At 49.2% G+C, this 15,847-nt stretch overlaps 6 protein-coding genes across 6 annotated transcripts; 3 read left to right on the top strand and 3 right to left on the bottom strand.

The window, feature by feature from the left end:
* Positions 1–270: 270 nt before the first annotated feature.
* N7511_001654 (putative serine/threonine protein kinase) lies at positions 271–2,994 on the bottom strand (the record flags this gene model as incomplete). Its single annotated transcript, XM_057124079.1, has 4 exons — positions 271–2,109; positions 2,164–2,333; positions 2,386–2,500; positions 2,551–2,994. The coding sequence occupies 4 exons, from the start codon at positions 2,992–2,994 to the stop codon at positions 271–273; spliced, it is 2,568 nt and encodes an 855-aa protein (XP_056989812.1).
* A 208-nt stretch (positions 2,995–3,202) lies between these two features.
* On the bottom strand, positions 3,203–4,624 carry N7511_001653 (uncharacterized protein; the record flags this gene model as incomplete). Its single annotated transcript, XM_057124078.1, has 2 exons — positions 3,203–4,330; positions 4,430–4,624. 2 exons carry the CDS (start codon positions 4,622–4,624, stop codon positions 3,203–3,205), a joined length of 1,323 nt encoding a protein of 440 aa, XP_056989811.1.
* A 1,134-nt stretch (positions 4,625–5,758) lies between these two features.
* Positions 5,759–7,641, top strand: N7511_001652 (uncharacterized protein; the record flags this gene model as incomplete). The annotated part of the gene is made up of 7 exons (XM_057124077.1): positions 5,759–5,924; positions 5,971–5,978; positions 6,078–6,169; positions 6,232–6,351; positions 6,404–6,553; positions 6,616–7,141; positions 7,201–7,641. The coding sequence occupies 7 exons, from the start codon at positions 5,759–5,761 to the stop codon at positions 7,639–7,641; spliced, it is 1,503 nt and encodes a 500-aa protein (XP_056989810.1).
* Positions 7,619–8,178, bottom strand: N7511_001651 (uncharacterized protein; the record flags this gene model as incomplete). Its single annotated transcript, XM_057124076.1, has 2 exons — positions 7,619–7,945; positions 7,999–8,178. The coding sequence occupies 2 exons, from the start codon at positions 8,176–8,178 to the stop codon at positions 7,619–7,621; spliced, it is 507 nt and encodes a 168-aa protein (XP_056989809.1).
* Positions 8,179–9,581: 1,403 nt separating this feature from the next.
* Positions 9,582–11,481, top strand: N7511_001650 (uncharacterized protein; the record flags this gene model as incomplete). Its single annotated transcript, XM_057124075.1, has 2 exons — positions 9,582–9,809; positions 9,862–11,481. The coding sequence occupies 2 exons, from the start codon at positions 9,582–9,584 to the stop codon at positions 11,479–11,481; spliced, it is 1,848 nt and encodes a 615-aa protein (XP_056989808.1).
* Positions 11,482–12,471: 990 nt separating this feature from the next.
* N7511_001649 (elongation factor 2) lies at positions 12,472–15,436 on the top strand (the record flags this gene model as incomplete). The annotated part of the gene is made up of 5 exons (XM_057124074.1): positions 12,472–12,479; positions 12,555–12,570; positions 12,706–12,763; positions 12,820–15,251; positions 15,308–15,436. 5 exons carry the CDS (start codon positions 12,472–12,474, stop codon positions 15,323–15,325), a joined length of 2,532 nt encoding a protein of 843 aa, XP_056989807.1. The 3' UTR covers positions 15,326–15,436.
* Between the last annotated feature and the right edge of the window lie 411 nt (positions 15,437–15,847).

Genomic DNA, 15,847 nt, shown 5'->3' with positions numbered 1-15,847 from the left:
CTCATTTGCTCGTGCCCTAACCGGACGTACTTTGATGCCATAACAGTTGATATACAGCCCACAGCAGATGTATCGGTGCCTACATTCCCAGTGTTGATGATGCCTACAGTATCATACACGAGACAACAAGCAAGGCACGGTGTGTTAAAAAGGAAATACTGACATTGATGCCGCTAAAATTACTCGTAAACAAAGTTATCACAATTCAACGTTGAAAGGGGATTCCAAGTCAAAGGCCCAGCCTTGAGAACATAGAAATCCAACAGTCTTCTAGACCTTCGTGGCCTCGTAGTCACTAGTAGTGGCAGTATGGTACCTGGAGAGAGCCTGGCTCGTGGCTGAGAGAGACCCAAGGAAGTCGCCCAGCAACCGATCGAGCTCAGATGTAACAGCGGTGTCATCAGCATCCTCCATCAAGCTCGCGGCACTTGGTGCAACAAGCGATGGGAAGGGGATGGCATCGACTTCTTCAGGTCTCGTGGTCGTGACTTCATGGTCCTGGTCTCGTCGCACATTGCGAATTGTTTCAAAAACCGGAGAACCGGGCTCTGAGACAGGACCAGAAGTCACCGAGGCCGCAGTGGGGGTTTCGGGAATTGGGATGGCTGTCGGTAGTGGTGGTGTGCTACCGTCGGTTGAGTCTCGCCACATAGGATGGGATTCTTCATCGGGCCCCGGCCCGTCCAGAATCCCTGAAGACTCGTACTCATGATAGCCAGCTTGAGTCATCATTTCAGGGAGATCATGGTCAAAGAAGTGGCTATGGTGGAGAGAGTTTGTGCCCTGAGGTGTGGTTGGGCGGTCGAAACGGAAAGGATCGTAGTCCGAGTCAGACACGTTGGATGCAGATGTAGAAGGGCGGAAGTCATCAGGCTCGTCGACTGGTTGAGACTCTGGAATAGGCTGGATCTCGGGAAGTGGTGCACGAAGAGTGTCATGGCGATCAGTATACGTCTGCTCCTCGGGGACGGATCCCATGACGGGGAATGTCCATTCCATTGTAGCACGCTTTTCGGCCTGGAGGGACTCTTCCTCAATTGGCTCTTGAGCAGGATTTGGGTCAGAGTCTTGGCCAGGAGTCTGCTCGCTTTCGGTCGGATTTTCTTCTTCGGTCTGCATGAATACTGGGAACTTCCAGTCCATAGTAGGAGGCCGTGGACCGGACGGCTGGAATGTATCATCAATAGATGCAGCTCCGTCGCTTTCCATGCCGCTGTCGGAAGACTTCGAGCTGTTTTCATTGGAGTTTCTGTTAAATCGAATACTGGAACGATTCGCGCGAATGGTGTCTGCATCGACCAATTGGAAAGGCTGGGCAGCAGGCGCTCCCGCCGCATAATGCGATGCCTCGAATGAGCCAATGTCGATGTCAATGAAGGTTGATGTGACAGAAGAGCGGTCTGTCTCTGTGCGGAGAGGTAGATCTGAGATGGATGGAGTAGGTTCAATAGGAACAAAGTCGTTTTTAGTCTCGTAAACGTAGCTGGGCTTCTCCTCATCAAAGAGCCCTTGCATAGCTTCAGCGCCTCGGCGCACACGTTCATCAAAATTGACTTTGTCTTCATAGTTCATTTCACCCTCGGAGCCCTCATCCATGAAGTCTTGCTCGGATTTTGAATCGGTTGGGCTGGCTGCTTGTTCCATTGCAGCGAGAGAAGCTGCTATTTGATCCAGATCAATGACGGAAAATCTACGCTCGAACCCGTCTGTTGTACTGAAATTCCAATCGTCGTCTGACTCTTCGGTGCCGGGGAGTTCTGCTGCCGCCGCACCACCTGGGTGGAACAAAGAGATACGCTGGCCTCCTCGCTGTGACCACTGGTAGTAGTTTCGCACTAGCTCACTGACGGTCGAGGTGGGATACTCCTCATCCGTGTCAGCAATGTAAGGATGAGCTAGGATGTCTGCCATCGTGGGGCGGGTGGAGGGGTTGGAATCAAGGGCGAAAGCGATGAGGTCCTTCAGACCTTGACTGTACCTTTCGCTGTCGAGTTTGGGGGTGTTTCGATTGAGTTGACGGCCGATTTGCATGCGCTCTCGCAAGCCAGAGTTTGGAGGATTACCATTTGCAAATTCGAATAGAGTGCATCCATACGCCCATACATCAATCTTGCAGAGATCATGTCAGTGGATGAAGCACAGAGCACAATAACTAGGACTCACTTCGCTTCCGTAACGATGGGCCTCGCCCCGAGTTGCAAACATTTCAGGTGGCATCCAGTGTGGCGTTCCAATCCACGTAGACCTTTTGTCTCGTTGGGATTGCAGCACACCAGCGACACCGAAGTCACAGATCTCCAAGCGACCCTCTTCATGAATGAGGATGTTTGCGGCTGCAGAAAAAGTCAGCAAGAATTATTACCAACTGTGAGTCGAGATGTTGACCTTTGACATCGCGGTGGATGATCCCGGCCTCGTGGATAGCGTGAAGACCAACAGCCAACTCGCGGGCAATTGGTATAATGTATTTCTCATCCAGCTTGTCGTCGGTTGCACGCATCTACAATGGTCAATAAGGCTCTGGAAAGGTAAAAATAGGAATTCAATTACCAGTGTACGGACACTACCGCCTGGACAATACTCGCAAACAAGCCACAATTGTGAGTGGATAGAGATAGCTTCAATCAGCTCGTTAATGTTTTTCGCCCCAGAATCCTTGACCTGCTTCATGACCTTCGTTTCGTGAATAAAATCCTTGATGGACTCATCCCTGAAATCTCGCAATGACTTGTAATCCAGCGAATCGATATCTAGGACCTTTATGGCAACAAGTCTGCCGGATTTGGTTTCGTGGCCTTTGTAAACACGGCCATAAGCACCCTTTCCTATGAGTTCTTCAAACTCGTAAGGTGGGACATCGGTTTTTGCACGTCGACACATCTCTTGCACGGCGATTCCCTGTTCTCGAGCGAGTTTTATGGCTTCAACTTTGTGTTTGGTTATGGCCGCCATCGCGGAGGATGGGTCCAAGAAAAACGACCCACGGGTATCCATGGTGAGATACAGTGAGCGATCAGAAGCAGAGCAGAGTTTGTTGCTGTTTTTTTCCTTGGTTCCTCAAGGGTCTTTCTTTTTTTCCCTTGTTTTTGAAAGGTTGGTGTTTCTCTTGCGTGCAAGGAGCAGAGCGGAGAGGTAAAAATGATAGAAAACTTTCAGACAGACAAAATAACGTTATCTTCAAGGTGCATCTCAAAAGGTAGACCTAGCGGGAACACAACGACGTGATACACGTCCAAGATCGGGGCTTGAGCAGCTTGAGACATCCACACCCTTCCTGCTCTGGTCTTGTCGGGTTGCGATCCAAGGAGCGGGAAGATTGGGCAACGTGTGACGGAAACGGGACCTTTCGGTAGTATCGGTGATCAGTTGCCTCACAGTGCGGTTGGTTAGGTGGGATCCTGCGGCTCGTTGAATTCAAAGAAGACTGCGGCAAAGGGTACGGCTTCGGGAACAACGCGTACGTGGCTCTGCTGGTATGGCTTTTGACCGACGGTTGAACCGACGCTGGAGAGTTCAATCCAACGAATTGAGTGTGGCGAATGTCTGGGTCGATAGACGCAACGGGAGACGTACGTAAGTTTGGGGGCGTAAAGTTTCGAAGAGGAGTACGAATTGGAGTACTTGAGGTAGATGGCGATAGAACGGCACCCGGGATGTCTAAAGTATCAAAGCTGAAACTGCCGTGAATTTGCGAAGGATCGGCCCGAACAGGATGGCAACGGAGAGGATTGATTCGACCGTGATACTCGGTCTGGTTCCGGCGAGCAGGTAAAGACTGCTTCTTATGACGCTGGGGGATCGAGGGACTTTGATCTCCGATATCAACGATATCTGTGTCAAGTAGGGCGGATGAATCTCCGAAGATGATTGGACCGTTGACGTGTCGACTAGTGTCAGGCGTGGAATTGTTAGCTTTTGTATTGCTTTCGGTGAGGACTTGTTGTTTTCCGGGCACAATTTCAGAAATGGCTTGTTTTTCCCTGGGAGAATCGGAGGAAGGGGGACGTGGGAATGACGAAATCAAGTTATCAACGGTTTCAATGTTGGATAGGGCACTAGACAGGGTTGTCTGTCGGATTCCTGGGATTTTGGGGGTGCTTGGTGGACCGGGGGTAGCAGGGACAAGCTGGTGGTTGCTCTCACCTCTGTCACTATCGTAAATGGACGATCCGGGTGGTTCGTTGGATTCAGGGCGACGAATATCCTCTGGCAGTACAACGAGCCCGCGCAATTCAGAAAGCAAAGTTATCGATTCCTGTGAGATCAAAGAGACCCACTCGTCTCCGTAATAAGACGAATGCCCTGGCACTTGTAGGTTGGTTGCCGGGTGCTGCACGGGATCACTGTAAGATCGATGTTAGCAAAGGGCCCCTGCAAGCGCATGTGGAATGATTTGCCTGGAAGAAATTGATGCAAGTCTTTGAGATACTGTAGCAATACTCAGTTGTCCAGAAGCTCTGTTGTTGAGATTGTGATCGAGGGTAGTGTTCGGACCAAGCTCGGCACCAGACAGTCCTGGAAATGGATTCTCGGAAGCAAAGAGACGGCACAGGAACTCGTGATCACTGGTTGGGATCCCAAGATCCTCGAGCACGTCTTGGGCACTGCGGTTCTGGTCAGCCATTTTGATACTTCGTGTTTGAACACTTGGGGACGGCGGGTGAATGTGCAGATCGCGAAGCAGAAGCGACAGGCGACGATGAGGGAATAAAACCCCTCATTCTCTGGGTTAGGCAACGCCGAGAATACATACCTAAATTTACCCTTACCACTTGACTAAACGAATTATCAACAGGTAGGTTGAAGGTATTCCGAAGTCGACTGTTGAAGATGTGGAGCTATCTTTCCAGTCACGTGATGATAATTGCTATCGTTATCGTTATCGGGCTATCACGAGGTTCGAGGTTCACCGCCCGCTCGTCACCTTCCCAGTTCCGTTTCCCTCCAACTGCCTCATTATGTGCAGTATACGCCTCACATAAAATTGCTGCAGGTGGGTAAATGGGACTGCAGTAAATACCACATTCATGGTGCCTAGACTCTGATCGGTGTGGCATTGTTGGCTTACTCGTTGATTGGGGTGTGATGTGTATCTAGGCCCTAGGTGAGCCTGTGGATGCCAATGCCAGGGAAGGAAAGCTGCTCGGTGTACGGCAGTTTACAGCTCAAAAGGCCCCGTGACTATATACCGAATTTCTATATTACTGCATCGTATGGATGTGTATTCTCCATAGTTCACTACCCTCTTCCACCCCCTCTTTCGGCTTTTTTCATCGTTCATCCATCTCAATCGTTACGTTTAATATTTATCACTTGGGCGTCAAACCCGAATTGACCCTTTTCAAGAGCGAATATCTTCCTTTTGCAAGCGATACTACCCTAGTGAATATTCGTATCTTTCTGAGAATTAGGAGTAATTAAGTGGAGAATTTGATGTTATTACCTCTCTCGTTAAATCTCTTGATCATTAAGCGTTACACCGTATCTTAGTAAATCGATTCCTAATTATGCCCAGGTATCTGTACCTACCTAGTAATATTGTATAGCGCTAAGATGCGACCTCGTTCAAATACCTATATTTAACCAGTCGGGTGACATGATCGCTTCAAGTTGCTCTCAATTTCTGTTGCAAAAATAAAGTGAATATCGATTCTCAGAACATATAAATAATGTAGAAATAAGCACGGAAACTCTATCTTTCAAGCCAATCTGCTACATTCTTCTCTCATAAGAACTGAAACCCAAACTGTGACCTACAATGGAAAGCATATTGCAAGAAGAACTGTTGCTGTTGCAACAGCCGAGCCCTCAATTGGACAAACTAGCACTATCATCCCTATTCGCCCCTGCGTCTCGTTTATTGACCTTGCAAGAGTCTACTAGATTGACTTATCAGCGAGCAAAAGCTTTTTGCAATGCATACGGTATCATGATTCTCAATTCCATTGGATGGGCTATTAACGAGAGCAGGTGTGACTGTGAAGGATATTTCACATATCACCCCGAAATTCTGGAAGATGCATCAAGAGGCATTGATAGCACTAGATTCTGGGGCCTTTACTCTTTTAACAATCCAGTGTAACTTATTTGTTGGCACACTGGCTCCGTTTGCAATGAAGCGTCCAGACCTTCAGCCCGTCCTGCAAGCAGCCTTGGAGTTTAATGTCTCGTGAGTGATCTTCAGTTTACCTAAAATATTTTTCGGGCTATCTTAATATATTTCATGAGTAGAGCCCAATTCATGTTGACAGAGGTTAACCATGGGTTGGATGCTCGCAACATACAAACTACAGCAACGACTTTGCCAGATGGAGATATTGATCTACACACTCCCACTCCAAAAGATGCCAAGTAAGATGATAGCGCCAAACTCTTCCTTGCCCTATGACTAACCATAGTTAAGGGTGATGCCACCAACTACTCCCAAAGGTGGACTACCGGTGGTTGCTATTGTGATGGCCCGCCTGATAGATGGCGGCAAAGACTGCGGAATTCGACCATTGTTGGTTCAAATCAACGATGGTACAGATATGTGCAAGGGTGTGATAGCTAAGTGAGCCATGGATCTTTTTTTCTATTTTTTTTCTTCTTGAACAATGACCTAACTCAACCAAGAGCTTTGCCTCAACGAACAGGTTGTCACCCCGTTGACCATTCCATAACTTCCTTCAACCATGTACGGCTTCTAAAATCATGCCTATTGAGCAGCCCTGTAGCCGCTCAGAATCACCGTGATGACCGTGACGAATTTATGTCTACAATCTACCGGGTGGCAGTGGGAACTCTGTTCATCACGGCTGGAGTGATTCCAGGGTTGAAACTTGTCACCTTCAATGCCGCACGCTTTAGTCAGCGAAGGCTTGTTACCGGCCAAGATAGAAAGCCTATGGCAGTCATTGAGTTTCGAACCCAGTGTTTACCGATACTGCATGCTATAGCCCAGTATAGCGTGCTAGAGCCGTTCTTCGTGTCTGCAGCGATGGCGTTCCGAGACACTTCCATGGACCCTCGAGTGCGTCATGGGATAGCTACTGTTTTCAAAGCAGTGGTGTTGGGTCATTTTGAGAAGAGCGTTAGAGCTCTGGGCGAGATGTGTGGATGGCAAGGACATTTTGAGCACAATCAAATCCTTCAGTTGGAGGTTAGTAACTACTATTTGATTTTGACCAATTCCAGGTAGTATCTGACAGGACTTTCAAGTTGGAGATTCGTGGTGTATCTACTGCAGAAGGCGACATTCGAGTTCTCGCAATTCGTACGTACCCAAAAGTTGTGATATGTGCAAGACTAACACTGAACAAAGGGCTTGCATCAGAGCTGTTGATTGGTCGGTATAAATTACCACCGCCTAAAGATTCAAACAGCCCAATTGCTCGACACGAAGCGAGTCTGCTCTCTGAAGGAAGAGAGATTCTCCAAAAATCAGCTAAGGGTGCCCACCGAAGCAATGAATTTAATCGGGACATCCTCCCTCTGGCACTTCCATTAGTCGTAGCCATTGGTCATCGCATGGCTTTCGAGGCTGCAAGGTGTTGCAAAGATATTATAGAGAATATGGTCTTTCAACAAGATCTCAGATCATTCTTAATATACAGCCGATATCATTATATCCAATACATCAACAGAAGAAGGCCCAAATAATAAAAATAGCAAAGGACAACCGCAGGCCGGCTTCTTCGCCAATTTGTGAGCCAACGGATTTCTTGAACCTGCTAACACCGGCCTCATCAGTGTTATTTTTCTCTAATATAGTGCTTGCATCTGAAGATAGCTCAGTTGAAATCTCGATCTCGTCGCCATCAGATATCTTCTCCTTTGTAGCCAAAGGCGAATCGTCGCCTTCCACATTATAGGCATAGTAGACCTCGTCCTCGGGCGCTCTTAAGAGGATATCTGGGTTCTCTGGTGATGTTCCCAACAAGGTATATGTCTTGAAGGCATTATGCTGACATGACCAGTTAGTAAATCTAAACGCAAACTTAGTGGACAATCACCTACATCACTGTCAGATGAAAGACTCAAACCATCCCAAATTGATAGAAGGCGACTCTTTGCGGATCTCAAAATCCCCCTATGTTCAACCCGAAGACCAAACTCGGTAGGCGTCTCCCTCTCTAAGGCCAATGCCTGTATCGCCGACGCGCCCACCAAGGCTAAGAACCACGACCCACCACGCATATCGGTCGGCCGTTAAAGTGGGTGCGAGGTTGAAATTTGCATGGTGGACACCGGTGTGTTTATTTAATCTTACGGGGGCAAGGCATTTTTCAGGTAAATCGACGCTAAATTAATTCGCTGCTCTGGTCTTAGCTGGGGAATTTGTTGGGGTGGTATTGGTCTCGCTTATTTTTTGAGGCTTTTGTTAGCGGGTGGCGCGGGCTGTACCCGGGGTGCAGGGGTCAAAAATAGACTGCAAACAATTGCTTAGTTCATGCAGAGAGGCTCGAGTCGATTGCTTTGGTAGATGTCGATCAGTTTGATCCCTCAAATTGCCTGGGTTGACTGTGCATGACGGTGCCAGTGTGCCTTGAAGCACCACCACAACAGAAAATATGTGGCTTGGGTCTTTCGTTTTCAAGTCCCTCCAAATAATCTAGCTAAATGACCCTAGTGACTCAAAAAGGGGGAAGGAAGAGATCAAAATAGAAGTCAGGAAGAGAGACCTGAGTAGGGGAATCATTGTATGTCACTCTCCCCTTCAAGCCTTCCGGGCAGAAGCCTCACACCCCCCAACAGTTTTTATACATTTATGATACTTAGACAGGGCCAGCCACTAATCAAACGAAATGCTTGGTTTCCTTGGGTCAGCTATCTTTTCTCGGAAGGGCCGTGAGCCGCACTCGGAACCAAAGTATTCGAGCGACTTGCCGATCAAAAGGGTCTAAAAGTATCAGTGTCGCTGTTTCAACGGGTTGCACTGAAATATATTCGGCATCCCTTCGGTAGGTGATCACTTGAGATAAAATTCCAGTGGCTCTGTCGTAGCCAAAGAAAAGTGATTGTTCTGGATAGACGTATATTTTCTCCCAAGCCCTAAAAAAACATAAGCAATATACTATTGAGTAACTTCAAATCGCAGGACTTTTGTAACTACGTAGCTTTTCCATTGAAGTGTAATTTAAGACCATGGCAGCTAGTCATCCCCACCGCTGTCACGAGATTGTTGTTTTTGCTAGAGTGTCTTGTGTGGCAGTTGATTAAAGACAGTGAAGGCATTATCATAGAGTGGTATTCAAGGAGAAAAAACGGGAGGAAGCATGGTTGAAGCTCTAGGGCATGTCAGGCCCTCTTTAAAGTAATAACTTGAATAAAAAATGGCCTGCTGACAGGAGACAAATGAATAACTGAGTGGAAGCGTGAGGTCCCGCGTTTGTCTCGTTTTACTCGTTTTACTCGTTGCGATGGTATTACCTATTTGGGACAAGAGGTGATTTCTCTTTTGTTTTCTCTCCCACTTTCTCATTATCTTACCCTGCTTATCCTCTCAAATAACGTACTTTAGCTTGAGATCACAGCTTCATTCGATCTAAGTGAACCACAAACCTACAGCCATTTTCATCTAGTCTACCCAGACTTTCAAAATGACATTCAGCACCCTTCCTCCGGAGATCAAGCTCTTAATCATCGAAAAGCTCGATGGCGATCACTTGTCTCTAGGAAATCTAAGTGCCTGCAACAAAGAGCTCGTCAACCTGATCGCCCCAACTCAGTGGTCACACGTTAGGTTGGGGACTGAACACATTGGCACCGAGCGTGCCCTAATTGAGACAACAATGGGAATCAAACAAGACGTGAGAAATTATCGTACTGTAAGGTATTCCCCGGGACATGAGATATTCTGATAATCTGACAACCAGCAAGCTCCGTCGGTTTACTACCACAATTCTCCGTTTTCCTGATGTTGCGAAGAAAGTGCGCTCTCTCGACCTGAGTGACTTGAATCTGCTGTGCGGAGCCAATGGACATATTGTGACCAGAGACCAGGTGTTGCCCAAGAAATGGGAGACCAGTTCAGACGACCGCAGACTGCTTCGCAAAGCCTTTGAAAACCTTTCTATCACCAGCACGAACAGACAACTCCTGAACTATGCATTTAAGTCCAAGTCGCTACGCTTGGATACCATACTGCTAGCTTTGCTACTATCCCTCCGTTTCCTAGAAAGGCTCGAGATCACTCTTGGACATGGAAACTACAGTGGCTTTGAGAATGAGTTTTTGGTTGATGACTTGGTGCAAGATGTCTTGTGCGGAACCCCCAATGGAGAAGTGTTGATTGACTCAAAGGCTGTCCTTGAACATTTGACTCATTTGAAAATTGAATGCCGCAACCGTTTTTCCGGCGATCCCATTCGTCTTATGAGATGGTTCCAGTTACCCTCGCTGACACACTTCTTTGGCTCGAATTGGAACAGTCACTACCTTGAAGACGAGGATTTCAAGAGTATTCCTACCAGACTCGCCCGATCGATCATTCACCTGGAATTCCGTGATTGTGCGCTGGACGCTCCATTTCTCCATCGCCTTCTCGCAGGATGTGAGTCCCTCGAGACCTTGATATATCAGCGGCAATGGTCCTGGGACGCGTGGGACGAAGACGAGTTTGAACCAAGCGACGACCAGGCTACAGTACATAATGAGCCATACAATGAACTGAACGAGGCACAGACTGGGGAGGACAACAGTATTGATGAGGTGGAGGAAGAAGAAGAACAAGAAGAAGAAGATGACAACGATGATTATGAAGAACGAGAAGACCCGAACATCCTGCTAGTCTCCGATCTCACAGCCGCACTTGAAGAGAGATGCAACACTTTGAAATCCCTCGAGCTAGCAATTGCCAAGTGTATCTGGCACGATTGGGAACATCTCTACTTGTGCCCCATCAACTTGGCTGGCATGAAAGTTCTGACCAAGCTGCATATCGCGGCAGGATACTTGATCTGGAGCCCACAAAAGGAAAGCATGTATGGTGAACTCGGTAATGGACTTCAACTACGTTTGTTTGACACAGTGGGAATGAAAGCGAACCCCAAGATCGCTCTGCATGACCGTCTCCCCAAGTCCCTCGAGATTCTGTCAATCAAGAACCTGCAGAACCAGACCGAGCTCCGAAACTTGATTCCAGCTCTCTGTACAATGCTTCGTCATCGACAAACGAGGCTTTCGAACCTCCAAGAGCTGAGACTTGAAGCTCCCACCGAGGGAGACCCAACCGTATTCGGGTTGCAGTGGCTTCAACAGGAGGCAGACGATGTTGGTGTACAGCTTCGCATCATTGATACCTCCTCTCTATTTCCCGTATCATGGTTGCGTCCCTTAGTGAATGTGCCTGAGCCAGAGGGGGTGGCCGTTGACTGGGGCATGGATGGAGAGTTTAAGTGGGGACATCGATTCTGGCAACCTCCTCGGTTCCACACCTTGCAGGAGGGCAGATCCCCCACCCGTGAGGAGGATACGACAGAGATCAAGGATGAGAATTGACCTTGAGCGGGCAGATTGATATGACCGGGGATAAGGCTCAAATGTAAGATTAGAAGCGAGAACAATTTGATTGTTGGTGTCTCTGAAATCCAACTCAGTTCAATTCAAGCAGTTCACTGATTGTCGCCAACGTGGTAGCAGTATACATGTAAATCGAGCCATTGACATCATATAACGGCTGTGTTTAGAGCCTAGGAGTAGAATGGTAGAGAATCAGGTCAACCTCACTCTACCAAGATCAATTGTCTATGGCAGTCGCGAGGAAGGTCACTGGGGGCACAGTTTGATAGTCGAATTTGGAGTAGCGCCTGAGGCCAGACTGTTTGTTTGGTTTGGTATCTTCTTGCCTGAATTACGAGGCCACAATTCAATTAATAATGCAGTTTCAGTTTCAGTACCCGACATGACTAAGCTACCCCTCCACCCGCCACCGCGAGGGGCTTTGGGTATCGAGTCAGTCGGAAGGTTTATGCGGATGGCATGTTATGAATCATTGGTGAATTGAGTGTCGAGAGAAAGAAAGAGCCATGGAATGTTCGGGTACTTCGTATTTATAGCTATCATCTCACCATAGGAGAGCTTGTACTCATCCTATGCGTCACCGGAGTACGACGGAAGGCAAACCATACCTTGAGGCAAGGGCATAAGCATCACGCAGAACAGGATTTCAAATCAAGACAATAAAAATACAGCTAGAGAACTAGAGAGCTAGCCATGTCTTATAGTCCCATACGCAGACAGTATAGAGTGAGAGATAAAAGTCAGTGACCCAAACGCACAAAACCGGCAAAAAGTCCCCACTTTCGCTTTCTTTTTTTCTCTCCCACTTTCCCCCCCCTCCTCTTCCTCTTTCCCCTCTCATCCCTCTCCCCAGGAGCAGTTGCACATAGAAGTTTTTGATCTGATCGAGAGCTCTCGGTCCTGGTCATCTGTGTGCTCTTCTTCTTTCTACTTTTTTTAAAAAGTTTTTTTTGAAGATCAACCGCCAACATGGTTAAGTAAGTCCCATCTCCATCAGCTCATCAGCTCGCCCCCAGCTCCCAAGAATATGATGCTAATATGGTGTGCCACAGCTTCACTATCGAAGAGGTTCGTGCTTGAAACCCATCATTCACAGATGGCAGAGGAGATGCCCTCGGAGGCATCGATTCTTTTTTTGCTATCTGGAGGGTGGTGGTTTGATTTTTTCCCCCTCGGCCTTCAGAAAACTAACGTTATAAACAGATCCGTGCTCTGATGGACCGTCGGGCTAACATCCGTAACATGTCCGTCATTGCTCACGGTAAGCTTGTCTGGAAACCCTCGGTATTTGATAGATGCTGACTTTTCTCTGTTTAGTCGATCACGGAAAGTCCACCCTCTCCGACTCCCTTGTCCAGCGTGCCGGTATTATCTCCGCTGCCAAGGCTGGTGAGGCCCGTTTCATGGATACTCGTCCCGATGAGCAGGATCGTTGCATTACCATCAAGTCCACCGCCATCTCCCTGTACGCCAAGTTCGCCGATGAGGAGGACATCAAGGAGATCCCCCAGCAGGTTGACGGTAACGAGTTCCTGATTAACTTGATCGATTCCCCCGGTCACGTTGATTTCTCGTCTGAGGTCACTGCTGCTCTCCGTGTCACTGACGGTGCCCTTGTCGTTGTCGACTGTGTCTCCGGTGTCTGTGTCCAGACCGAGACTGTCCTGCGTCAGGCCCTGACCGAGCGTATTAAGCCCGTTCTGATCATCAACAAGGTCGATCGTGCTCTTCTCGAGCTCCAGGTCTCCAAGGAGGATCTCTTCCAGTCCTTCTCCCGTACCATCGAGTCCGTCAACGTCATCATCTCCACCTACTTCGACAAGGCTCTCGGTGACGTCCAGGTCTACGCTGAGAAGGGAACCATCGCTTTCGGTTCCGGTCTCCACGGCTGGGCTTTCACCGTCCGCCAGTTCGCTGTCAAGTACGCCAAGAAGTTCGGTGTTGACCGCAAGAAGATGCTCGAGCGTCTGTGGGGCGACAACTACTTCAACCCCAAGACCAAGAAGTGGACCAACAAGGGTGAGCACGAGGGCAAGCAGCTCGAGCGTGCTTTCAACCAGTTCATTTTGGACCCCATCTTCAAGATCTTCGCCGCTGTCAACCACAACAAGCGTGATGAGATCTTCACTCTCCTCGACAAGCTCGAGGTCACCCTCACCAACGACGAGAAGGACCTCGAGGGCAAGGCTCTCCTCAAGCTCATCATGCGCAAGTTCCTTCCTGCCGCTGATGCACTTCTTGAGATGATCTGTATCCACCTTCCCTCTCCCGTCACTGCCCAGAAGTACCGTGCCGAGACTCTGTACGAGGGTCCCCAGGACGACAGAGCCTGCATTGGTATCCGCGACTGTGACCCCACTGCTCCTCTGATGCTTTACGTCTCCAAGATGGTTCCCACCTCCGACAAGGGTCGTTTCTACGCCTTCGGTCGTGTCTACTCCGGTACCGTCAAGTCCGGTATCAAGGTCCGCATCCAGGGTCCCAACTACGTCCCCGGAAAGAAGGAGGATCTCTTCATCAAGGCCATCCAGCGTACCATTCTCATGATGGGTCGCTTCGTTGAGCCCATTGAGGATGTTCCCGCCGGTAACATCGTCGGTCTGGTCGGTGTTGACCAGTTCTTGCTCAAGTCTGGTACCCTTACCACCGATGAGACCGCCCACAACCTCAAGGTCATGAAGTTCTCCGTCTCCCCCGTCGTGCAGCGCTCCGTTGAGGTCAAGAACGCCCAGGATCTGCCCAAGCTTGTCGAGGGTCTCAAGCGTCTCTCCAAGTCCGACCCCTGTGTCTTGACTTTCATCTCCGAGTCCGGTGAGCACGTCGTTGCCGGTGCCGGTGAGCTGCACCTCGAGATTTGTCTTAAGGATCTCGAGGAGGACCACGCTGGTGTCCCTCTCCGTGTCTCCGACCCCGTCGTTCCTTACCGTGAGACCGTCACTGCTGAGTCCAGCATGACTGCCCTGTCCAAGTCGCCCAACAAGCACAACCGTCTGTACCTCACCGCTCAGCCCCTTGACGAGGAGGTCGCCAAGGCCATCGAGTCCGGCAAGATCAGCCCCCGTGACGACTTCAAGGCTCGTGCCCGTATCCTCGCTGACGAGTACGGCTGGGATGTCACTGATGCCCGTAAGATTTGGTGCTTCGGTCCCGACACCAACGGTGCCAACTTGCTGGTTGACCAGACCAAGGCTGTTCAGTACCTGAACGAAATCAAGGATTCCGTCATCTCCGGATTCCAGTGGGCCACCCGCGAGGGTCCCGTTGCTGAGGAGCCCATGCGTTCCGTCCGCTTCAACGTCCTTGATGTCACCCTCCACGCTGATGCTATTCACCGTGGTGGTGGTCAGATCATCCCCACTGCTCGTCGTGTCCTGTACGCCGCTACCATGCTGGCTGACCCCGGTCTCCTCGAGCCCATCTTCAACGTCGAGATCCAGGTTCCCGAGCAGGCTATGGGTGGTATCTACGGTGTCCTCACCCGCCGTCGTGGTCACGTCTACACTGAGGAGCAGCGCCCCGGTACTCCTCTGTTCAACGTCCGCGCTTACCTGCCCGTCAACGAGTCCTTCGGTTTCTCCGCCGATCTGCGCTCCGCCACCGGTGGTCAGGCCTTCCCCCAGTCCGTCTTCGATCACTGGGCTATTCTGTCTGGCGGTTCTCCTCTGGACCCCACCACCAAGCCCGGTCAGATCGTCACCGAGATGCGCAAGCGCAAGGGTCTCAAGGAGGTCGTTCCCGGCTACGACAACGTAAGTTTTTATTCTGATCAACAATCTTTATCTCAGTTGCTAACAATCTCTTCCAGTACTACGACAAGCTGTAAAAATGGTCACGGACAACCAGAATTGCGTCTCTGCCAGTCATTCGTGGAAACTTTTATGAGAATGATGAATTCAATACAATTTCTTCAGTTCAACAAAATTATAACCATCGTTCTATGTTACTTGCCTCGACTTTCGCCTTAGAAGGTTAACCTCGAGTTGGCGACTCTCGAGTGTTAACTTCTTCCTACTTTGCTTTTTGTTCCTTTGGATGATGTGCTTAATTTCTCGCTAAGTCTAGCTGCCAGTTTCGCTACGAAAATAAATTGGTTAGCTAGACAGATTTCCCGTAAAAATTCGAGTAGTGCAGCAATGCGAGTAAACCAGTAAATAAGCGCCTGAAGGACAGGAACGACCTTGGTCGGCAGCTGAAGCTCTCTTCGATGACATGTATCACGTGATGGTAACCGCACGCGTTTTCAAGTCCGCTTTGCGCCGCGACGTCTTCACATCGCCACTTTCCTCATGGCTGAGGGTATCTACAGACACTTTTGAACTGTATTTGGTGAAGCTCTGCGTGAAAT

Source organism: Penicillium nucicola (assembly GCF_028828085.1).
Source record: "Penicillium nucicola strain IBT 29836 chromosome Unknown utg000001l, whole genome shotgun sequence".
NCBI lineage: Eukaryota > Fungi > Ascomycota > Eurotiomycetes > Eurotiales > Aspergillaceae > Penicillium > Penicillium nucicola.
The sequence above is the reverse complement of the archived record's forward strand: the minus strand, read 5'-3'. Positions and strand labels throughout refer to the sequence as shown.